Raw genomic sequence first — 24,763 nt, 5'->3', positions numbered from 1 at the left:
AGCCCTGATGCGGCCGCGAGGAAGTCGAGTTTGTCACCCCCGAGCTACAGGGAGACCTTGAGATATGGAGCATGCCATGGAGACCCCACACCCTTTCTGACAGATGGGAGTCCAATCTCTTCTCTAAATTTAGGGCATAAATACAGTGGCTGCAGTCACAACTGGTGGGCTTCGGGCAAGCCACTGACCTTAAATACCAAGCGGTTTGAAGGCTTACCGGGACATTAATTGGAATTTTAAAATAAAGGATTAGAAGTTAATAGGCTTAAATGCCATTAAGTTCATAGATCGGTTTGGAGAGTTCCGCCGGTTCAAAAACAGAAAGTGAATTTTTCAAGTCGGAAAGGATTATCTGCTGGGGATGTTTTTGCCCACTAGGCCAATAATCCTGATTAGCCTTCTACAGTTCCTAATTTTATTAAGGAGGATTTCCACTCAAAAGCCTCCTTTGAATGACCCGTTCTAGGATTTGGGGGTTATGAGCCAGATCGTAACCGCCAAATCCTAGAATGGATCATGCAAAGTAAGGTGTTTTCGTTCAGCTTCTCATTATTTTGTTCAACTGCTATTATAAGGAGTTGCTCTTCTTAAAAAAGGCTGGTCTTTTTAAAGAGCTCATTAATTAAATCAGGAGCTACCAAAGGCTTTTCCATCTTTGGAAGGATAAATCAGAAATATGGAATTCCTAGAGACTTGATATGTCTGAAAAAAAAAATGCTATATGCATCTGGTAGCTTAAAAAGTTTACAGGCACATAAAAATCGTTGCTGTATTTCCAACAGCAGAAATAATCTGATTTTTGGATCAGCCAATCACCTGCATTTATTGGATGGCTGGATTAATAAACTTTGCATGTTAATATGTCCTACTTTAAGGCTGCCCTTAAAAACAGCATCCAGGTGCTTCAGAAAACTCCACTGGGTTCCTGGATGCAGAAACGGTTTTCTGGAACTACAAAGCTGAAAGTTCAGGAAATCCATCCTATTATTCAGCAAAGGAACTTAAAAAAAACAAAACAAAAGAACCCCAACAATTCTCTGTCTTGCTTTCATCTCAACTCCTCAAAGCACAGCGTAAGAGCAGAGAGACGTTTAGTCTAGTGGTTAGGGGCACCAGGCTAGAAAAGCGGGAGATGGTGAAATCTAGTCCCGCCTTAGGTACAAAAGTCAGCTGGATAACTTTGGGCCCATCACAAGGAGATTGTGAGTTCTAGTCCTGCCTTAGCCATGAATGACAGATGGGTGGCTTTGGGCCAATCACCAGGAGATGTTGAGTTCTAGTCCCGTCTTAAGCATGAAAGCTGGTTGGGTGACTTTGGGCCAATCACCAGGAGATGGTGAGTTCTAGTCCCGCCTTAGGCATGAAAGTCAGCTGGATAACTTTGGCCCAGTCACCAGGAGACAGTGAGTTCTAGTCCCATTGTAGGCATGAAAGCCAACTGGGTGCTTTGGTCCAATCACCAGGAGACGGTGAGTTCTAGTCCCATTGTAGGCATGGAAGCCAACTGGGTGACTTTGGTCCAATCACCAGGAGATGGTGAGTTCTAGTCCCGCCTTAGGCACGAAAGTCAGCTGGATAATTTTGGGCCAATCACCAGGAGATGGTGAGTTCTAGTCACGCCTTAGGCATGAAAGTCAGCTGGATAACTTTGGGCCAATCACCAGGAGACAGTGAGTTCTAGTCCCACCGTAGGCATGGAAGCCAACTGGGCGACTTTGGTCCAATCACCAGGAGACGATGAGTTCTAGTCCTGTCTTAAGCATGGAAGCTGGTTGGGTGACTTTGGACCAATCACCAGGAGATGGTAAGTTCTAGTCCCACCTTAGGCCCGAAAGTCAGCTGGATAATTTTGGGCCAATCACCAGGAGACGGTGAGTTCTAGTCCCGCCTTTGGCGTGAAAGCCAGGTGGGCCAGTCCCTCTCTCTTAGCCCAACCTACCTCACAGGGTTGTTGTTTGGGGAAAACAGGAGGAGGAAATTGTGCTGCACGTGGAGTTATTTGCAAGAATAATAAAGTGGGATGCAAGTCAATAAGCATATTAAACGAATGCCAAGCTCCTTATATACTGTGTCTCTTTGGGGCATTTCCTATTACTACAGTGTTTCTCCTCGAATCTATTTGTCGTAGCTCAGCTATGAGGAAATCACTCTCACACACCAGGATCAGCACATCGGTGTCATCCCTGCTCCTGTGCAAAAAGGAACCAAGCCCTTGAAGGAATGCAAATTCCCTCTCCTCGTGGTGTGCCACTGAATCCCCAGCAGGGGGCAGGCGATACCGTCCAATTTTTTTGTGCCAAAGGAAAACCGAAGGGATGCTAGCTCCGGAGAAGGAATTGGGTCATGGTTAATTTGCGAGAGCCGCAGGAAACTTACTCTCTGGAGTAACACGCTCCTCCGGAGCCGGTTCCTCCGCTCCCTGCACGGAAGCGTACCCAGATGAGGCGGTCTCGCTGTGGTTATCTTCTTCGTTAACCGAAGGGACGTTAGAAGCTTCACTGGACGCCGTGGGGGCTTGAGTCGCTTCTCCTCGCTCTTCTATGTCCACCTACGTCAAGCAGAATTTCACAGGGAGAAACTAAAGTTATTTCCACACAGCTAAAAGCTCCCTTCTCACCCTTTAGCGTTTCCACGAAAATACGACCTACCCTGAAAGTAAGCCCTAGCTTGATTTTTACGTGTGTGCCCGATATAATCCATATCCCCAAAATGAGCCCTCATTAAGACCCCACACACTCCAGAGTAGACGGGTAAAAATTAAACTAGGGTGGGGATGGGTGAGGGTGGAGCTGCCCTACTACTTACCTTCGGATAGTTGTAGCGAGGCCTCGCACACCTTGATACCTGCCTTACTGGCCCACTTCTTCTGCAGCTGGCAAGGTTTTCCTGAAGGCCTCTATAGCTGATAACAAAGCTCAGGATCGATCCAGAGGTCTGTTATTGGCTACAGAGGCCTTCGGGAAAATCTTGCCGGCCGCAGAAGTTCCTGAAGGCCTCGGACAGCGAAAAGGAGGCCAGGGGCAACGCATGCAAGTGTGGCGAGTCAGTGGACATCATCCCTCCCTCCCTCCCAAAAATAAGACCTAGTGCCTTTTTTTTGGATGGGGGGAAAAAGGCGGGGTCTTATTTTCAGGGAAACATGGTACGTTTAGTACACTCTTCCCTGAAGGGATTTTAATTAGCTTTCAAAGTGGGTTAATGAACTCCACAACTTAAGCACAAAGCTTGTTTTGCACGGAAAACCACCTTAGAAACACGTATGGAGGACTTACACGGAAACTGTTGTTAAGTTTCCTCCTTGTAAATGGACAAAAATGTCTTTCCAAAAGGATAAGGGCCCTGCAACTGTTTTCTAGAGCAAGCCCGGTAATAGCAAAAGAGCAGGTAATGAGTAACTTAACCACAGCTCATAAATTCACCTCAATTCCCAAAGCCTTCAGTATGTCACATTTACACATGGGGCAGGTCCTATGCTCCAGCAGCCAGGGATCAATACAGCTCTTGTGAAACAGGTGGCTGGATAATAAAAATAACAAGAATTTATACCATGAGTCAACAGGTAAGGGCAACATTTTCTGCTAATTTTTAAAAATGTATAATTGATTTGGTCCACACATTATGTTATGTTTTGCTTAGTCACGGTCTGCTAATCAATCACCACTAGGTTTGCTCATGTTTCATACAGGAATATACCAAACAGAATACTGGTGTACTCTGATTTTGTCTTGTTGTCTTTTAAATCCAGTGACTGTTTAAAAGGGCACAGAACTTTGTCATCATTCAACAGTTAAATGGAGAGTCTTGGCATGCATATATAATATAGTCACATAGGTCTGCTTGTAGGAGTATCGTTATGCAATTGTTTTTGCTATTTTAGGAACCTAACAAAATGTGAAGACCTCAAATTTAAGCCTGCATTTAGTTAAAATATAGTTATATAGACTTTTCTTTTTTTTAATAAAAGTCATGTTTAAATGGTAATTCAAAGCTAAATACAGTTATTGCATTCTTGACCAAAGATTTCCAACTTTGGCAACTTTTAAGACTGGAGAACTTCAAATCCCAGAATTCTCCATGCATGAGTATAAAAGACGGTTGTAAATATGTATATAATTGTAAATAAATGTAGATAAATGTAAATAAAATAATATGCAGCTAGCACTATACTAATAACATAAGGGAAAAAGGGAATTAACTGTTATGTGTATTTCTATACTATAGCTTGTATGGCCAAAATGATGGCCATGAAAGTCGCACTGTGTTCAGTTGTTTGTAATGTTTATGCAATAATTTTTTTAAAAAAAGAAAATTGTAATTCAAAGCTAAATACAATTATTTCATTCTAGACTAGAGATTTCCAACCTTGCCAACTTTTAAGACTGGTGAACCTCAAATCCCAGAATTCCCCATGCTGCCAGTGGGAATTCTGGGAGTTAAAGTCCACTGGTCTTAAAGCTGCCAAGGTTGGACACCCCTGTTCTAGACTGTTCAATTACACCTGAACTCAACTGATTTAAGTGTCATTTGAGCCAATTATCGTGAGAAACAAAAGCCGACTCAGTGAAACCAGCTCCCCGGGAGTACAGAGAAAGAGAGAAGGAGAACGAGCATGAGAAGAATAACTACGGGGGATGAGGGAAAAAAAAAAAGGATTAACTTACTTGCAGGTTAAAATTCGGACGACATCATTTGGTTTGTACGCTTCAATGCACACAGCGCAGCTGTCTGCATCAGGGCCCGTTTCCTTTGAAGAAAAGAAGAAGAGAGATAAAACATTTTCTTCTCGTCTTCCACTAACCGGCGGACGTAACCACGATCGGAGGCATTGGGATTTTGGCTAAGTGCCCCTCGAAAGGACTCCAAAATGTAGACTCCAAAAATGATGTTTTTCAACACAATAAAAATGGGAGTTCTGGAGAATCGTCTTAGAGCCGTGGCCTCCAATCTTTTGGGCACCAGGAACCGGTTCCACGGAGAAAGGTTTTTCCGTGGACCAGAGCGGGCGTGGTTTTGCCTGGCGCATGGATGGGGCTTCGTGTCAGGGCTCTGGTAGTGACCCCCCCATTTAAATCATGAGTCTCTAGTCAACTTCCAGAACTTGAAGATGATTTATTTGGAGTAAACATGCCGGCACTGCCTGGGTGTAGCTGACTCTGAGGCACATCATTCATTGTCACACTTGGCCCTGGTTTTCCTCCCCCCCTGGGTGTATCGCAATTCATATTCTCCAATGGGACACGTCCATAGCCAAAAGTCATCAATCATGCTCTCTAGTTAGAATTTTGCGCGGCAGGAACTTTGGTTGCCTGGAAACTATCTATGAAAACATTTGTGGAATACAGTTTCGGTTTTGCAAGCTGCTATACTGCTCTCCCTCCTCGCTTTCTTTTGGCAACTCTAAAAGATCAGATAAATATGTTATGAGTTTGACATTTCACGTGTTTGCGTGGCCCGGTTTCTGGCATGCCACAGCCGGGTCCACGCCTTGGGGGGCTGGGGACCCCTGATCCAGAGGCAAATGTTGGAATTCCCTGTTGGAATCTGCCTCAGAGGGGGAAGCCAAGCAGCAGGGAGCGGGAGTGTGGCTCCGTTGTCTGTGGAGGAGACTGGGGAAGGGCAAAGTCCGGCTGGGCAGAGCAGGGGAGAGGTAGAACAAGGGAGAGGGAGTTCAGAGGAAGACGCAGGCCCACCCCCTCTTCATTCTAGGGCATGCAGGGAGGAACGGAGAAGGGAGCAACGTGGGTTGCGTGGCTTACGGGGGGAAGAAAGGGCCCTGATTCCCTTCATTAGCTGTGGCTGGGAACACAGTGTATAAAAAAGGAAGCTGTGCACAGTAAGTTGTTGGGAGCAAACATGAGTTTATCTTGTATCATCGTGGCTTTTCTGTGTTCCTGGTGTCTTCCCAACTGTGTGAGTTTTGCCATGCTTTCAAGTTTGAAATTCCCGCTCCTGCCCTGCCAAAGTAATTACCTCAGTTTGGCTTGTTTGGACTTTAAATTACAGTTTGTGTGTACCTTGTTTTGGACTGAATTTTCTACAGTTAAAGGCTGTTCCTGGGAGTTTTTCTGCAGCCCGAAGGTAACCTGGACATTGGGGGCAAAGTTGGAGATAATAAAGGGACTCTTATTGCTTATCTGACTGCGTTGCTTTTGTGCCACACCCCTTTGTGCCATCACAACTTGTGTTCAAACACCTCTGCTTGCTGCAAGGAACTAAGGTGGAAGATTCAAACTGGCCCGGCATAACAGGCTTCCTTACAAGGTTATAGGACATTTAAAAAATAAACAAACAAGCAAACTAGGGATATGGTTATTTTCTGGAACAGGAACAAGAACAGGCTGGGCAGGTGTCTTTTTTGAAGGATGGTGCAACCTGCACATAAAGAGGATGAATCCGCCTCCTTGTTCTTTTTTTGGAGGGGGAGGGGGGTGTCGTACTGGTACCTTGTCTCCCTGTTTTAATGTACGCAGTTGTAGCTGCCCAATTGCTTTCCTGGCGTCCTCTTTCAGCCGTCTCTGTCAAAAAAGACAAGGAGAGCGTGTCAGTGCAGAACTGGTTCTCCCGTCCAATGTTTAGATCTGATACACAATTAACAATGGGCGAGGGTGTTCCTTTAGTAGAGATGGAGCAAACCTGCCTAGGAGTATTACCCAGGACCTAATTATAAGCCAAGAGTCTTGCAGGTATGTGGTTTTTGAAGAGTTGTACTTGGCATGTACAGAAATATGACTTAGTTTATTCAAAGGGGTTTTGTAGCCGAACGGGAAACATTCCAGGGGAAATTCCCAAATGCCAACCAAATTGTTTTCAGGTGACTGATTAAGGTTAAAACAAGGTTCTCCGGTGGGGAAAAAAAAATGGTTCACCTGAACTCGCTTCATGCTCTCTAAAGCTCCTTTATATAGAATAACAGAGTTGGAAGGGACCTTGGAGGTTTTCTAGTCCAACCCCCTGCTTAGGCAGGAGACCCTACACCACTTCAGACAAATCGTTGTCCAATCTCTTCTTAAAAGCTTCCAGTGTTGGAGCATTAACAACTTCTGGAGGCAAGCTGTTCCACTGGTTAATTCTTCTAACTGTCAGGAAATTCCTCCTTAGTTCTAGGTTGCTTCTCTCCTTGTTTAGTTTCCATCCATTGCTTCTGGTCCTACCTGAGGTGCTTTGGAGAATAGCTTGACTCCCTCTTCTTTGGGGCAGCCCCTGATATATTGGAACACTCCCATCCTGACACCCCTAGTCCTTCTTTTCAACAAACTAGGTGAGAATATGAGCTGCCCGGAACAGGGATGGAAAAATGGAAGCAGCTCAATTCAGGTGCTATTCTTCAAATTTCTGCTCCGTTTCAGCCAAATCATACACCGCTTTGAACTGGCCTCGGCCAATTTCCCCCACTTCCCCAATAGAATGACAAGAATGCATATATATATTTAACCTAATCTGATGTGAAATAGTTCATTTTTTTCTCACAGGCACGACTGAGATGGTAGGAAAGCTATATTCTCTGTTTTTAATCTTACTGATGAATGCCAACTATTGTGGATACGGTTTGAAAAATATCCTCTTTCTTTGATTGCTTTTAACAGCCAACTGCAGTGGTATCAGAAGCTTTTCACCGAATAGTCATCCGGTGGCATACATGAGATTAAACCGTCATAGATATTTAATGATCTTGAAAGATTCACATCCTTTTATGAGGCTGTAAATACAGATGAGCTAGCACGCATTCATTTCACGCCGAGGCAACTCATTAAGCCCTGGCAAATTAATTTTAGTTTGGATAGGAGAAGCAAGCGAAAGGTTGTAATTATACACTGGAAGAACTTGAAGTGTCTATAACAAAGGGAGCCTCAAAGGTGCTAAACCCTAAGCCAGCTAGGCAGGGAAAATCTATCAGGAGAGCACACCAATTTTGCTTCAGGAGGCTGGAGGTGATAAGTCTTGGCAGGCTCTGAAAAGGATACAGCTTGAGCTATTTAAAGAATCCAGACAAGTATTCCAAGAATTTATTTACCAACCTTGGAAAAACAGCTGTTCACTAAAAGCTGAAATTATCTAGAAAAGTGTATCTTTTTTTAGATATTTGCTGTCTGAGGCAAGAGTCTTTCCAACTAGAATCCAGACTGGCCCGTTAAAAAAAAAAAATTCAAATGCAACAAGAAAATTCTACAAATTCCTCCCAAATCAAGAAATGATTATATTATTAAGTTGTGTCCTCAGTTGTGTATGCTAATACCTTTTGGTGGTCTCTACTTCGCATGGATGGATTTATCAGAGGGGCGGCTTAAGGACTGATCATTGCGGACAGGTCTTTATAAAGCATCACTGTTCAAAATTTTGCCCCCAGCTTGAAGTTCAATCCTGACGGGGCTGAAAGGGTGGAGAGAGAGAGAGAGAGAGAGAGAGAGAGAAAAACTCACCTGTCTCCTGTTCTGGGCCCTGGCAACCCGGAGCCTTCTAGTGGAATAAAATATGAAGTACCCCACCGTGGCGGCGGTGACAATGAAGAAGGAGACCGAGACGAAGAAAATGGAGTAATTATTCATCCACGAGCCGTGTTTTTTCCCCACTTCGATAGCCATGGTCACCTGGTAGCCCTTTTCAATCTTCTGGAGGATTTCTCTGCCTTTGGCGTAGCTAATCATGATGGCCACGATGTTTCCCGTACCTGAACGAGAGAAAGGTTGGAGGCGTTGCGGCAGGCTGTCCTTGCCGATGGGCATGTCTTTGTGGGCTCCTCAAAGCTGGGTGGTTTTTCTGGCAGATGTTTCATGACCTAACTAGCTAACATCATTAGTGATCCTTCCTTCCCTCCCTTCCCCTGGTGCTCTCTGAGCTGGGTGGTTTTCTGGCAGACGTTTCACAACCCAACTAGGTAACATGATCAGTGGTCCTTCCTTCCTTCCTTCCTTCCTTCCTCCCTCCCTCCCTCGGTGCTCTCTGAGCTGGGTGGTTTTCTTGCAGGCATTTCACAGCCCAACTAGGTAACATCATCAGTGCTAGAACCCCAGTCTCTTCTAGCACCGATGATATTACCTAGTGGGGCAATGAAATGCCTGTAAGAAAACCACTAAGCTCAGAGAGCACTCCTCTCCTCCTGTTCCTCCCTTCTCCTCTATTCCACAAACCCCCATTCTCTTCCAGCACTGATGATGTTACCTAGTTGGGTAACAAAATGTCTGCAAGGAAACCACCAAACTCAGAGAGCACCAAGAACCCCAAAGCCCTCCTCCTCTTCCTCCCTCCTCCTCTACTCCACAACCCTCCAAGCTCAGAGATCACCAGCCCCTTCCTTCCTCCTCCTCTTCTCCATTCCACAACACCCCCCACTCCCTTCTAGCACTGATGATGTTACCTAGTTGGGTAACAAAATGCCTGCAAGAGAACCACCTAGCTCAGCGAGCATCAAGGACCCCACAGCTCAACCCTCAGCTACAAATATTCTTTTCTATAGACCACGTGCTGTTTATTCATTTATTTATTTATTGGATTGATGTATAACTATTTTATCTCCCGTACATTGACTTTACCCACTCAACAGACCCAATCAACAGCCATTTATGAAGTCTGCTTGCAGGAGGGACCCAAGGAATGGTCCCCAAAGTGACGTTTTGGATTCTTGCTTCACTGCCACCACTAAGATGAGGAAGTCCATCTTCTAGGTGTGGCCTCCCTGGCACAACAACACTCCGATTTGAAGATTGATGCTGGCCAATTAAAACTCTCCCAGGATGGGAGAGTCGAGACGAATACGGCGGTGCTTTCATCATGGGAACGCTGCTTATATTGGCACTTCAAAAGTTTAGCAATTATTCTGTTTTTGTTATTCTGGTTTGTTTCTTTTTCTCGTTGCGCTTGTTACTCTTGTGTGTAATTTGATTGCTAAGAACTCTACAGACTCAAAGGCGGAAAATGTAAGTTAATTGGAGGTAAAAGAAACACCACCACCAACTAAGGTCAACGTTTCTGGCTTCCTGTCCAGCCCAGGTGTCCTTTGTACCTGGCTGGCCAACTAGGACATTTAAAGAGAAACAACAGGGTGTGTGTGTGTGTGTGTGTGTGTGTGTGTGTGTGTGTGTGCATGTGAGGTGCAACCCTTCCCTGTCAGTCCATCTTGCCGGTGCTGCATTTCAGCACAAGACACAACTTGCACTCTCTGTTTTCTTGTTCCCAGTCTGTGGACAGGACCACAAAATGTTTTACACCTTTGCCAGAATTAGAATTTCTTTTCTTTTTTAAAAAAATAAATTTTTATTAAGTAAACATTAAAAACAATTGAACACAGTGCGACTTTCTTGGCAATCATTTATAACATAAAAAAAGATATAACAGTTGATTTTTTTTCTTGCCTAAGTTAATTTAGTGCTGGTTACGTATTTGTTTCTATTTACATTTACATACATATTTACAACCTAGCTTCTTTCCCTGCCCCATAGTCTTTATATTCATATCATAATTGTCCATTATATTTCATTTTCTTTAGCCTACGTAACTTCGACCTTCATTCCTATAAACACTTCCTTCTTTTCCTCGACTCCAACCATTGAACCATTTTGTTCCAGACTCCATAGTAGTCTGATCTCACCCTTATCCTTAATTTCTAGTTAGTCTGTCCATCTCTGCACAGCCTAATATTTTCCTTATTGTTTCGCTTTTGATAGGGGGGGTGTCAGAAATTAGAATTTCTAATTACAACAGGAGGATTTGTGGGTTGGATAATGACCCACGGTATAAAAAACATTCAGCGGTTTAAATGAAGGACTGTAAACCTCCATATTCCAGGTAGACCTGGATTTTCCAAGCCAACCTTTGTCGGTTAAGACAATAACAACAAGAGTACCGTTAGTCTTTGACTTGCAACCATGCACTGAAAAAAGTCGCTTGTTACACCTTTTTCACGCTTACGACTTACGATTCCCTCGGTCAAACTTCAGACGCTCGGCAACGACTCATATTTACGACGGTTGCCGTGTCCTTGGGTTACGTGATTTCCCCTTTTGAGACCTTCTGACAAAGACAACGGGAAAAGCCAGACTCACCGAACCACCGTGCTAACTAACCTCACAAACTGCAGTGGTTCACTTAAGGACCGTGGCGAGAAAGATCGCAAAATGGGGCAAAACCCACGAATGTCTCACTTAGCGGCGGAAGTTTTGGGCTCGATTGCGGTCATTAAATCGAGGATAACCTGTAAGTGCTGTTTTTTTTTAATTTTACGCCTCTAAGGAATTTGGCCTCACTTTATAACTGGGGCAGAACGATCCAAATAATAGGAGCAGGGAAGGCATGAACGATTTGATCGGTGAGGTTTTGCCGAGAATGTAATTTGTATACCGGCTGCCGATGTTGCAATCTCAGCTTACGCTTAAATTCATGCAATATCTTCCTGGCAACATTTAATCACAAAAAAGCATGCCAGTTGTGCTGTGGCACAGATTAAACGCCGCTGGTGCCAGGCTTAAAATAAAGTTTCCAACTCGCCTTATCAAACTAAGAGACGGGCAAATTAACTTGGCACTATCGGAAAGAGTTTCACCACGAATGGGCAGGGATTATCCGGCCGGTTCTGGCTTCTCCTTTATACTCCATATCAGATGGGGGGGAAAAAGCCCCCCAGTGATTCCCTAGAACGACGTTTTTAGACATATGAGGGGCTCCTTGGTGCTCTCTGAGCTTGGCTGCTTTCTTTTCCCCCTTCCTCCGACGACATTTTTTTAAAAATTGAGTTATAAAGTAACGTAGAATACAAAATACAAAAGTAAATAGGAAAGCAGCGGGGAGGAAAAGGGGAAGGAGAGGTGAGGAAAGGTAAGAAAAGAAAGAAAAAAAAAAAAGAAAGAGAAGCATTGACTTCCGGCTCTCTCTGTTACAGTAAAATAAGGCATTCACGTCAAATCACAACTTTTTTGCTTTTTCAGAATAATATGAGCATTTTTCAGAATAATATGAACATTTCTTATATGAACTGGGCTGCTTTCTTGCAGACGTTTCATCACCAAGCTAGGTAACATCATCAGTGCTAGAAGGGAGTAGGGTTTGTTGAATGGAAGAGGAGGGGAATGGGAGGAGGAGGAGGAGACGACGACTGTGGGACCTTGGTGCTGTCTGAGCTGGTTTCTTGCAGACATTTCATCACCAAGCTAGGTAACATCATCAATGCTAGAAAGGGAGTGGAGTTTGTTGAATGGAGAGGAGGAGGAGGAGGAGGAGGAAGAGGACTGTGGGACCCTTGGTGCTGTCTGAGCTTGGCTAGTTTCTTGCAGACGTTTCATCACCAAGCTAGGTAGCATCATCAGTGCTAGAAGGGAGTAGGGTTTGTTGAATGGAAGAGAAGGGGAAGAGGAGGAGGAGGAGGAGGAGGAGGAGGAGGAGGACTATGGGACCCTTGGTGCTGTCTGAGCTTGGCTAGTTTCTTGCAGACGTTTCATCACCAAGCTAGGTAACATCATCAGTGCTAGAAGGGAGTAGGGTTTGTTGAATGGAAGAGAAGGGAAGAGGAGGAGGAGGAGGAGGAGGAGGAGGAGGAGGAGGAGGACTATGGGACCCTTGGTGCTGTCTGAGCTTGGCTACTTTCTTGCAGACGTTTCATTACCAAGCTAGGTAACATCATCAGTGCTAGAAAGGGAGTGGAGTTTGTTGAATGGGAGGAGAAGAGGATGAAGAGGAGGAGACGACTGTGGGGTCCTTGGCGCTATCTGAGCTTGGCTATTTTCTTGCAGACGTTTCATTACCAAACTAGGTAACATCATCAGGGCTATCAGTTGTCTCCCTTCAGCTACTCATCCAAATTATAAATAAGCAGCTCTGATGTATTTCAGGGGGAACGGATTCTTTCGACAGGATTCTAAAACTCTGTTCCCAACTAATACCAACTTATCCGTCTTCGGGACAGACAGCAGCTATCCCTGTCTCATTAAAAGGAAGCGGATTGTTTTTCCAAAATCATACAACGGGAGCAGAAGCCTCCTCACCACAGCATGTGACCCTGGCAAAGGATGCGGCTGTTCCACACTGAAACTGAAGCATTGTATTGCTGGGGTAACTCGATGGCTGCCTGGTTCAAAAGAAGGATTGTGCATTCATTGTTACCATTATGCACACCACGTTTCTTCATGATTAATTAAAATGACAGGATATTGTTAATATAGAATAAATAGAACAGAATATAGAATGGAACAGAATGCAGAATAGAGTAGAACAGAGTATAGAATCTATCTATATAAAAGCGAAAAACCACTCACACATCATCACAAAATCTCCAGAACCGTAAAGCCTACAAACTTGAAATTTGGTACAAAGGTTCCTCTTAGCTTCTAGGAGCTCACTAAGAAAGGATTTTTCAAAATGACCATCAGAGCATTTGTATTTCCTATATTATTATTATTATTAACATGCTCTGATGCTAAAGAGATCTACTCCCCCTCCCCACCTGAAAAGAAATCTGTTCCAAATGCAAAACACAAGCAGAGGAGTTTCAGTTTCACAGCAGCAACCAGCTTTAGTACAGAACAGTTGAGCTAAGCCAAGCCCAGGCTCCTTGCTGTCTCCTTCTGGCTCACACAGCAAATACTGTTTCACTTTCCAAACAGCCCTCAACTCTCCCACACACTGACTGGATGCTAGCCAGATGAATACAGATGGATGCTGTTAGGCAGAGGCACAATTTCCTACCTCCCCCAAAAATAAGCCTGACCACATAGTTTTGTAGCGAAGCACGGGTATTGAGCTAGTGTAGAATAGAATAGAATATATAATAGAATATATAATATAGAAGAATAGAATAGAATAGATTATTTATTGTCGCTTTGAATGCACACTAATCAGCATACATTAAAGTGAAATTTCGCTGCCTACAGCTCTCAAAGGTGAGTGTCCAATATACACTACATAATATAACAGAATAAATAAATACAGATAAATACAGAGTCTAGTTCAAGTAGAAGCATCATCATAAAAAAAAAAAAAAGATAGTTTCAACCTGCTGACCCCCAAAATGTACTGGATTTAACACACGGCTTTTCCTGTGTTACATTTCAATGCATCTCCGTGGAGTTTATATTTTGCCAACATTTGAAAGGAAGACTTCTTTCAAAAGTAGTGAGATCAGTCAGAAGTAGCCTAGAAAAAGGATTCTCCAACTTTGCCAACTTTAAAAGACTTTTGAGCTTCAATTCCCCTGCTGGCTGAGGAATTCTGGGAGTTGAAGTCCACAAGCCTTAAAAGTCGTCCAATTTGGAGAAGCTTGGCCCCTCAAGCCTGCTTAGGAAACAGCCAAATTCACCTACAATGGGCCCAGTCACATCTCTAGGGGGGCACCTTCCCTATTGAACAAATCTTTAGTCTTGATTGAACCATCTTCGCTAAGAAGTTTGGAGACTCGTGATTATATCCCTCAAGGCCCAGATAGGAGATACGACAGTCACGCGATTCCAGACTCATCTTTTCTGCACCTTTGCTCTCTTTCTGACTTCTCGCTTGTGCAACTGCAGGGCAATAGATCTGAAGTCCAGTTAAGTACCTGGTACCACACCCTAGGAAGTGTGCAAGTACACACAAACACACAAAAAGCACTGGACCGTGACGCTGAAGCTCACAGGGGGGTTGAAGCCGGTCATGTTTCTGTTATGAGCTCAAGCAAAAGTGAGAAGAATAATTTTAAAATAAAAATTAGTAGTATTTATAGACTTCTTTCTTTGATCGTAAAAATTAAGAGGCCTGCATGGTTCGTAAGAGTCTCCACAGCCAAGCTGAAGCCAGTTTCCCTTCAGTATGATCATATGGTGTGTGTTATATGTGTATTTGTTTAATATTTTACTACCTTTAGTATAGGACAGGGGTGGCTTACCTTTTGGGGTTCCACCCCACCCCCTTACCTGCACTGAGCCTCACAGCTGATTTTCGGTGGGTTTGAGGCCTTTTTCGGCCTCCCAGAGGCTTGAGGAAGGCTTCTGCAGGCTTTGCAGGCCGAAAACTAGCCCTGTTTTGTCACTTCCGGTATTTTTCGAAAAAAAAAAAAAAAAAAAGGCTCTGGAGTTGACACATAACTCCCAGATGTTCCTGGCCCCATCTCTGTGTTGGACCCTGGACCCTCGTCCGCGTCCTCCCCGGACTGGCCCATGTTCCTGCCCACTATCCGACTCTGCTGCCGTCTCCGCAAGCTGCTAGCGGACCACAACAAATGTGAAGCTTTGGATTAAATCCCACTTTCATTCTTTTTAGAAATAACTTACGGCACAGGGAACATAACTGGTCCTCCTCCCTTTTCCTATTTTCCCCACCACACCAATTCTATGGGCTGGAAGAGAGGGACTGACTCAAAGCCACCCATCTGGCTTTCATGCCGAAGGCAGGACTAGAACTCCCAGGATCCTGAGTTCTAGTCTTGCGGCCTTAACCGCTAGAGCAAACTTTAAGACGAAATAACTTTGGGAAGCTACTCCCCCAATTGCCAAGAAATGTTTTATTTTAAACCTTGGATATACAGAAGCGTGTCTTATATAAAACAGGAGTTTCGTAGCCCTTCCTTGACACACTTAAAATCGAGGTCAAAGATGTAAAAAGGCGATCTAGGCTAGGGCCGTTGACTAAGAGGAAGCTGGAAATAACAGTGTGGTACAACTCATGATGGCGAAAACTGCATTGTCAGAACGCTGCCCGGATTACTCAAGTGGATGGCCTTTAAATCATATGTCGGACACAACACATTCAGAGAGTCATTTCATTTATATATCTTACATGGATACTGCTGCCTATTTCTCCACCGTTCAACAAGTTGAAACATGTGAGTTCATACAACAGATGGGTCAATAAGCTCAAACATGATCAGTAACATGTCTCTCTAGCTCTCTATCTAAATCATATTTCTATCATCTCTCTCCCTCTCCTTCTCTCTCTCATCCCTCCCTCTCTTTCTCCATCATCTGTCATTTCCCTCCTCTCTCTCCTCCCTCCCCCCTCTGTCTGTCTATCAATCCATCCATCCAGTCTATCATATCCCTCTCTCTCATCCCTCCCTTTCTCCATCATCTATCATTTCCCTTCCTCTTATCTATCTATCTATCTATCTATCTATCTATCTATCTATCTATCTATCTATCTATCTATCTATCTATCTATCTATCTATTTCCCTCCCTCATCTATCGTTCATCCTCTCTCATCCTCCCTCCCTCTATCTCACCATCTCTCACATCCCTCCCTCTCTCTTTCTCCATCATCTATCATTTCCTTCCTCTTTTCTTTCTCATCTATCTATCTATCTATCTATCTATCTATCTATCTATCTATCTATCTATCTATCTATCTATTTCCCTCCCTCATCTATCGCTCATCCTCTCTCTCTCTCATCCTCTCTCATCCTCCCTCCATCTCATCATCTCTCACATCCCTCCCTCTCTCTTTCTCCATCATCTATCATTTCCCTCTCTCCTGTCTGTCTGTCTGTCTGTCTGTCTGTCTATCTATCTATTATTCAAACAAACCCCAAGCCTGGGTATGAACTTCATTCTGCTCTGCTGCTTCCATTTCTTCAGAAACTTAAACACCTGTTTCTCAAGGTCAACAGAGGTTGGGCAATGCCACCGCTCTGCACTTTGCAACCAGCCCGAGGAAAAGGACCGCAGACTCAAAGTACCAAAGCTGATAAGATCCCTGAACTTGCATGTTCCACAAGATAAAATATTTATTCTGCACCTGTTGTTGTTATATCCTGGGCATTCTACCCACTAAAGGTGTGATGATCATAGTGCCTTTACTCTTATATACACTTGACTCCTAAATGTTTTAAGTCCCAAACTGAATGGAATATTTTAGCTATGCGACTTCCAGACGCCTTAATGTCATTGTTCAGAAAAAAAAAATGCTATAAGGTTGTCCTAAAATGAGGACTGTATTATGTAAAAGAACAGAGTTATCTGCCTTCAAGCAGGCATTATTTCTTTATTGCTACAGAATCCCAATCAGTTTAATGGCCGTTGAGAATTACAAGGGTCCCCCATACAGGTAAGTCCTTGAATTATAACCTGTAGGTTTAGTCACTGAACAGTTATAACGGCACTGGAAAAAAAAAACAGACTCATGGCTGTTTTTCACACTTCAATTCGCCCGCTTGGCAACCGGGGTTGTGTCACACACGCACACACACACACACTTATTTTTGAGACCTTCTGACAAGTGAAATCAATGGGAAAGCCAGATTCACTTAACAGCTGGGTTATTAACTTAATAACTGCAGTGATTCACTTAACGTATGTGGCAAGAAAGGTCATAAAATGGGGCATGAGCCACTTAACAACTGTCCCGCTTAGCAACATACATTCTGGGCTCAATTGTGGACAATCACCTCCCTAACCGAAGAGAGTAGAAATAAAGACAGTAGAAACTTAATGTGTTTCCCCCAAAATAAGACCCTGTCTTATATATATATATATATATATATATATATATATATATATATATATAGATATATACATACATACATACATACATACATACATACACACACATATTTGCCACAAAAAAAAAGGCACCAGGTCTTATTTTCGGGGATGTCATCCACTTACTAACCTCGCTTGGCTGCATTGCTCCTGGCCTCCTTTTCATGGTCAGAGGCCTTCAGGAACTTCTTGTTCTGCTGTCCAAAAATAAGTAGTAGGGCAGCTCCACCGCCACCAAATCCTAGCTTAATTTTTACCCGTCCACTCTGGAGTGAGTGGGATCTTAATTAGGGCTTATTTGGTGGTTTATTTCATTTGATTATTATTTAATTAGGGCTTATTTGGGGGTTATTAGGGCTTATATTGGGCACACATGTAAATAATCAAGCTAGGTCTTACTTTCGGGGTAGGTTGTATTTTCAGGGAAACAGTATATTCCAATACATTTCAGAGTAAAAAATCAGTAGAAACCTCAGGTTATAGCAGAATTTGGTGCTGTAAATACTTCAATGTATTTCTCTTTAGTTAAGTACCAATTTTCTAACACTGTGGGGTTATTCTGGGTTTGAAGTTTCTAAAAAAAAAAAAGGAAGTACCCAGTTGTTTACAATGTATGAGAATATTAGCTTTGTTCCTATTTAGCCACAGGATCCTATTGCGTGGTTGATCAAGTCTGATTTTGCAATACAATTGAAAGAGAAGCAAAGCTGTGAAGCTGTATAATTAAAGTTGTCACTTTATTTGAACACGACCTGTCAGGTTTCTGTTGACCCAGCAAAATAACTTCATTTAGCAGAGAAACAAGTTTCAACCTTCATGAGAACATCCTGAGGCCAGTTTTTATGATGACTTGGGCTTGCAACTCCAGCTCAACCGACAAGTTGAGCTCAATCAGCAAGAAAGCTTTGGTAGGCGAAATCCAGCAAGGATCCTCTCCAATCTGATTACTTATGGGAGCACTGGGACTTCTCATAATTAATTAGGCATTTGATTTATATCGGCCCAGGCTGGAGTAAAACTGGCCCAGATTAACATTTTTGATATGAAAGCTTTATGCTACATTTATTCCAGGGTGGATAAAAATGGATGATTTAAAAAAGTTTTTAAAAAGTCAGATTTTTAAATATTTAAATTGGATTTTTTTTTAAATTTTTATCAAATTTATTTTAACAAAATGCTTTTGGAGTTAAAAAAAAAAATCTATCTAAAGATACATTTATTCAGCATGAAATGGAGCATTAGTTATGTAGCATTGAGGCTGTATGTTTTGCAATACTGGGACTGTCGGTGAGTCAACAGCCGGTCAGAGGCGCAGCCGCTGCGGGGCAGAGACGACAGTGGCTCTTTAAAAATTATGAGTTAAATCAAGTTGATCTCAATCAAGCCAATTGACTTGATTTAAATCAAATCCACCCAGTATTCAAGGCCTCTTAACCTACACTTTAACTTATTAATTACAGAATAATGAGAGCTGGAAGGGACCTTGGAGATCATCTAGTCCAACCCCCTGCTCAAGAAGGAGGTCCTATAGCAATGGTGGCTAACCTTTTTGGGCTCCTGTGCCAAAAATTGCACGCATGCTTGTGTGCGCACGCTTGCGTGCCAGCACCCAAAAGGCAATGCTTGCAGGTCCCCCCCATGCCCCGCTAATCTACGCTGCGCATGTGCGCACCTCTAAGCTGATTTTTGGCCCGTTTGAGGCCCCTTTTGCCCTCCTGGAAGCGAGGGAAGCCTCTGCAGCCTTTGTAGGCCGAAAAATGGGGCCGTTTTGTCACTTCCGGTATTTCCGGAAATACAGGAAGTGATGAAACAAGCCTGTTTTTCAGCCTCCTGAGGCTGCAGAGGCTTCTCTCGAACCTCCGTGAGGGTGAAAACGGCCTCAAACGGGCCGAAAATCAGCTGTGAGGTGCGCACATACGCACTGCAGGTAAGTTTGGCTGGGGCTTGCATGCCGGCACAAATGGCTCTGCGTGCCACCTGTGGCATGCGTGCCATAGGTACACCATCAAGACCTTATAGCTTTTCAGACAGGTGGCTGTCCAGTCTCTTCTTAAAAGTACTAATTTAACAACTGCAGGGATTCATTTAAATGGGGCAAGAAAAGTCGCTAAACGGGACAAAACGCGCTCAACAACAAAGTGCTCTCACTTTGCAGCAGAAATCCTGGACTCAACTATACGTCGTTTAAGTCAAAGACTACCTATTCTTGAAAGCGTCCAGTGATGAAACACCCACAACTTCTGAAGGCGAAGGCAAGCTATGATAAGATCCTGCAACAACCACTCTCAATATCTAAAGGTGGGGGTTGTATTTACTTCCTTTAATTAATTTCTGTTGCTGCCTATCTTCAACCAGTGACTGGGCGGTGTACATCATAAAAACATAAAATAATAAAGCAATTAAAACAATACAGAAGAAAGTGATAGGGTTGCCAGGTAAAACCTTCTATTTTTTTTCCCCAATTAAATAACCCAGCTGAATCTACATTTATGGATAAATTCGGCTGGTTTTTTTCAGAGCTGCCATTTAAACAGCTGATTCTTCGTACATGTCCCACTCTGTTACACACCGTCACAATTTGATTTATTCTGGCAGTAATTTTGCCAAATGCACAATAGAATGCCCTTTAATTATTCTGTCTGCTGGACACAAAGAAAGGAATATCAATGCAAACACATCTCAGTGATTTTAGGCTGGGTAAGCAATCGAAATTTAAGTTCATTACTTCCTACTGAAATCAGCGAAGTTGAGGAAGTTTTGACTAAATTGTACCACTAATTTTAACCAAGCCGAGTTTTCTTAATATGTAGCATGTTCAATAGGAAACACACAGCAAAATTTACCTGCAAAGTTCTGAATTAAACCAATTTGGCTGCCTGGACCAGTATCTTTAGTCACCTTTCCTGATAAAATATACCTAATTTTGGTCTGAAGTCCACTAATTTCAGAATAGACTAGAAGAACTCTGAGGTCCTTTCTAACTCTGTTGTTCGAATTATTCGAATTTTGGCTTTTCTGTTGGCATCCCTTGGCACATTCTATCCCCATTCCTACAAACACACGGAGAAGGGAGGGACTAGGCACTATTAATTTCATCCGAAGCTTCTAAATTGAGTTTCAGACGAGATGTGTTCTTCCATTTTGGAAGTTCTGTTTTAAAGCTTGACCTAGCAAGCAAGCAAAACGTTGAAAATACAAAAATGCCAAGAACTGAAAAATTATTCCCAAGCTTGCTAAAATTTAAACGGGGAGCATTTCTTATTTTCAGTGTAATAAATCTATGTCAAAAGCTCCGGGTTTATCGACAGAGAAGATCTGTGAAAAGGTTATCTCTTCCTTTGCTAGTGAAGGCTGAGTTTCAGCATGTTTCGAAGTCAGAGCTATAATGGCGTATCTTAAAATAGTTTGAATTCAGGTCTGTTTTCAGGGATTTCTTTCTCATACAGGAAGCCCTTTACTTAAAAACTGTGCACAGTGTCATGATTGTTGAAAAAAAAAACCCAACTTATGCCAGTCCTCGTACTTATGACCGCTGAGGTCACGTGATCAAAATCTGGGTACTTGGCACTGTCCCAGAGATGCAACGTATTGTGATTTACGACCTGGGGCTTTTAAGAAAAGTCAATGGAGAAAGCCTAGATTTGCTCAAAACTGCAGCCTCCCCCCCAATAAATAAATCATAGAATTGGACAGAACTCTCTTAGTGACTGATCCCAATTGCGGTTCCAAGTTGAGGACTACCTGTATCGATGCAAGGTGAAGGTTCCCGAAAGTTCTAGCCCAAAGATGGGGAACTCATCAATACTCTCACTTTTTTCAGCTATATTACCATCTTTTTCAAATATAGAGTAGAATAGAATAAGGAATAGAATAGAATAAGAAATAGGAATGGAATGGAATGGAATGGAATGGAATAGAATTGAATAAGGAATAGGAATAGGAATAGGGATAGGATAGGATAGGATAGGATAGGATAGGATAGGATAGGATAGGATAGGATAAGAAACAGGAATGGAATGGAATAGAACAGAATAGAATTCTTTGGACACAAACGGAATTTGTCTTTGGTGCATAAGCTCTCAGTGCGCATAAAAATACATTCATCAAGAACCATAACATACAACACTTGATGATAGTCACAGGATACTAAATAAGCAGTCAAAATCATACTAGGAAAATGAAACAATATAAATCATAAAGATACATGCAACAAGGTTATAGTCATAAGTGGGAGGAGATAGGTAATAGGAAGGATGAGAAGAAGAATAGTAATGCAGTCTTAGTAAACAGTTTGGCAGTGTTGCAGATGCCAGCAGCACACCCAAAATAATAAATGCAAGCACACCAGCGATATGCATAAAAGGGTTATAATATGGGCAGTTTTATTTCGCATTCCTTTTCTAATAACTCCTTCATTTTTACAGCATGGATTCCTGCAACTCCCAGTTCTCATTATCAGCTGTTCCTTGACATATCGCTCAAGGACTTATTAAACTATTTAAAGACTCTTTTTTTTATTACATACCACTGAAAGTTCTAAGTAAGCATCATAAAAACTGACAACACACAGCACAGACACTGACGAAAGAAATCAAAGTGTGTGCCTGCCACGGATCTTGGGACAAAGAGCAAGAAATGCAGGAAACGAAACAAAATTGTTAGAACCGTAACTTGCAAAACAAGAGCCAACTAGTCAGAATCAGGGATGGGTATATAGAACACGGACCGAACATGTAATATGAGTCAAGTCCTCTGTGTTCACACCAGCAATTTTTTTCCCCTGTCATTTCAAGTGAACTGGCCTCTAACTGGATCCCAGGGAATTCAGCAGGCTGAGAACAGAACAGAAATGCAAGGTTGCATCACTGACTCCGACAAGGCCAGACTAACTAGTCCTGTTTGTGGTCATTGCTGCCCAGCGTCAATCTGGGTTGCACACAGAAAACACCCAGCGCGTTGCAGCTGGCAAGTTGGTTTGTGGAAAAAGAAGCTTCTCTCGGCAATAAAGGAGAATATTTGTAGCTCAGGGTTGAAACGAGGGGTGCTTGGGGCTCTCTGAGCTTGGCATGTTATCTTGCAGACGTTTCATGACCCAACTAGGTAATGTCATCAGTGCTAATAAGCAGTTTGCTCTCAGTTTATATTCTAGGGGTTTGCCCTGTCCGTGTTAGTGAGGGCCCCATTCCTTACTAACACTGATGATGTTACCTAGTTTGGTTCATGAAATGTCTGCAAGAAAACAGCCAAGCTCAGAGAACGCCAAGCCCTCTCCAAGCTTCTCTGTCATTCAGGTTGGATTTGATTTAAATCACATCTATTTCAATCATGATTTAAATCACTAGTAAAAAGGCTTGATTTAAATCAACTCGGTTTCAATCTTGAATCTTTAAAGAGCACCTGTCATCTCTGCTCTGAAATTGTGTGAATGTCTCAACGCAGGGCATGTTATCTCAGCTTGCAGAGCTTGGATTCATTGAATACCAAAAATTGTAAACATTGCAAAATATACAGCCTCGTGCTACTGTATAGCTAAGCTCCATTTCATGCTGAATAAACTAAATCATTAACGTATCTTAAACACAGAACTATCTTTAGATAGACTTTTACTCCAAAAGCATTTTATTAAAATAAATTTGATAAAAAAAATTTTTAAAAACCCAATTTAAATAAAAAACCATCTTTTAAATTTAATTTTTTTACGGAATCGATTTTTATCCACCCTGCTGTCATTATTGGCCTGCTTCCAATTAAAATCTGATAATTACGTAAATAGTTATTGGTCCATTTTGTACAGGCTTCCCCCAAACATCCTCAACTGCGTTCAGTCCTTCAGACCTGCACACAAGCTGTGCAGGGTTAAGGTGACTTTTTAGACCTAATTTACTTCCTGTCAGCTACCTTTCCCTGTCATAGCAATACAGTCGTGGCTGAAAGCCATGCAGGGGTTACTAAAGCATAAAATTAACTTTCCTTGTGCTATACAGGGTATGCTTGCTGCATTGCCCAGAGCAACCTGGCTTCCTTATTGGCAACATCTTTCTTATTGAAGGACTTACTGTGGTACAATGGAGAGAAAACGTTAATTATTAGCCTCCCATAAACTTGGGTTTTTTTAATGGGCTGCCCTTACTGCAAAACATCCTTTGTACGGAAGAGTGGCATGAAATATTTGAAATCATATATTGTACTATGGTCCATGCAATGATATATTATTTGAAATATTTTATTGCAAGCTGGGTCCTGCATTGTATGATCAACATGCTGCATCCATCAGCTCTGTGCATTTAATCTTCACCTTCAGGTCCTCGATCCTTAACTTGCAAACCAAACCAAATGTTTTGCGTTTGTGAATTCCCGAAGGAAGAAAGCATCTACGCAAGGAAGAGTACTTTTGTTCATAGCCAAGAGATGTGCACAGAGGAGAAGGAAGAGCAAGCATTCTTTCTCCCAAAGGGAAACTCCTATTACCCAAAGACAAGCATTACTTAATTACTCCTCCTGTTCCTAAAATTCTCAGCTTGGAAATTATTCATGCATTGCTTTCATTCACATCCACAGCATCGAAGCAAGCAGCAGTGCCCAAATGCAGTTTAAAACAGGCAATTAAAAAAACCCTTGAGATCATGCAATGCAGTAAAACATCATGCAATGGTGTTTTATCATAAATACCCCATAAATACCCCTATTTTATCATGTCCTTCAACGAAGAGACCCGCAAACTATGTTTTAGGTAGCCAGAAAATTCTCGGGGACGCCATCAGCCTCATAAAAAGCCCCTGCCATTGAAGTGCATTCCAGAAAATTATCTGCATTAAGGGTCTTGCAGATTTTTGACTGGTCCCCAAACTCGTTAAGCCTAGACCTGCTTAAAAGGCACAATAGCCTTTTGTCTTGTTACTGCAAGTCAAGGCGGCTTTTAAAATTCTCCAGATTCTGAAGACCTTAACAGTCTCGAAGATTCACGAAAGCAGAAAAATTAAAACTTTCCCGAGTCGTTGCTTCACTGGCTTCCAAGGTCATTCATCTGCACAGAACATAAAGCAACACCCTTTAAAATAAAACACAAAAAACTAGACTACCTGTCAAGTTAACTAATCAAATGTTCAAAGAAGTGAAGAGAAAGCAATCCCAGTTTTTACAATCCATGCTACTAGCTTCTCTCATAAACTGCCTGGAAGGACAATTTTGGCAATCCCAGGTGACCTGTTGAAGGTAACTTCACAGTCTTTCAGCCTAAACATTATGGCAGGGCCATTTGTCTAAATCAAGAGTCTTCCAACTTGGCAAGTTTAAGACTTGTGGACTTCCAACTCCCAGAATTCCTGAGCTAACA

The 24,763-nt window shown here is 42.6% G+C and overlaps 1 protein-coding gene and 1 long non-coding RNA gene across 3 annotated transcripts in view; one reads left to right on the top strand and one right to left on the bottom strand.

Moving 5' to 3' along the window:
- The window catches only part of RNF128 (ring finger protein 128), a 42,334-nt gene that overhangs the window by 1,872 nt on the left and 15,699 nt on the right, over positions 1-24,763 (bottom strand). For both annotated transcript variants that reach the window (XM_087941149.1, XM_026702877.2), the window contains exons 2-6: positions 8,418-8,665; positions 6,444-6,515; positions 4,662-4,744; positions 3,420-3,516; positions 2,377-2,548 (exon numbers count right to left, since the gene is read on the bottom strand). In XM_087941149.1, coding sequence (XP_087797275.1) covers positions 2,377-2,548; positions 3,420-3,516; positions 4,662-4,744; positions 6,444-6,515; positions 8,418-8,665 — 672 coding nt within the window. The remainder of the gene's footprint in view (positions 1-2,376; positions 2,549-3,419; positions 3,517-4,661; positions 4,745-6,443; positions 6,516-8,417; positions 8,666-24,763) is intronic.
- LOC148124790 (uncharacterized) lies at positions 3,486-23,197 on the top strand. Its single transcript, XR_015745076.1, has 3 exons — positions 3,486-3,559; positions 19,586-19,728; positions 22,224-23,197. It is a non-coding gene; the product is annotated as an uncharacterized LOC148124790 (long non-coding RNA).

Source organism: Pseudonaja textilis, chromosome 12 (assembly GCF_049901715.1).
Source record: "Pseudonaja textilis isolate UNSWEBS1 chromosome 12, rPseTex1.2, whole genome shotgun sequence".
Lineage (NCBI taxonomy): Eukaryota > Metazoa > Chordata > Lepidosauria > Squamata > Elapidae > Pseudonaja > Pseudonaja textilis.
This window is presented reverse-complemented; position numbering and strand designations above follow the sequence as displayed.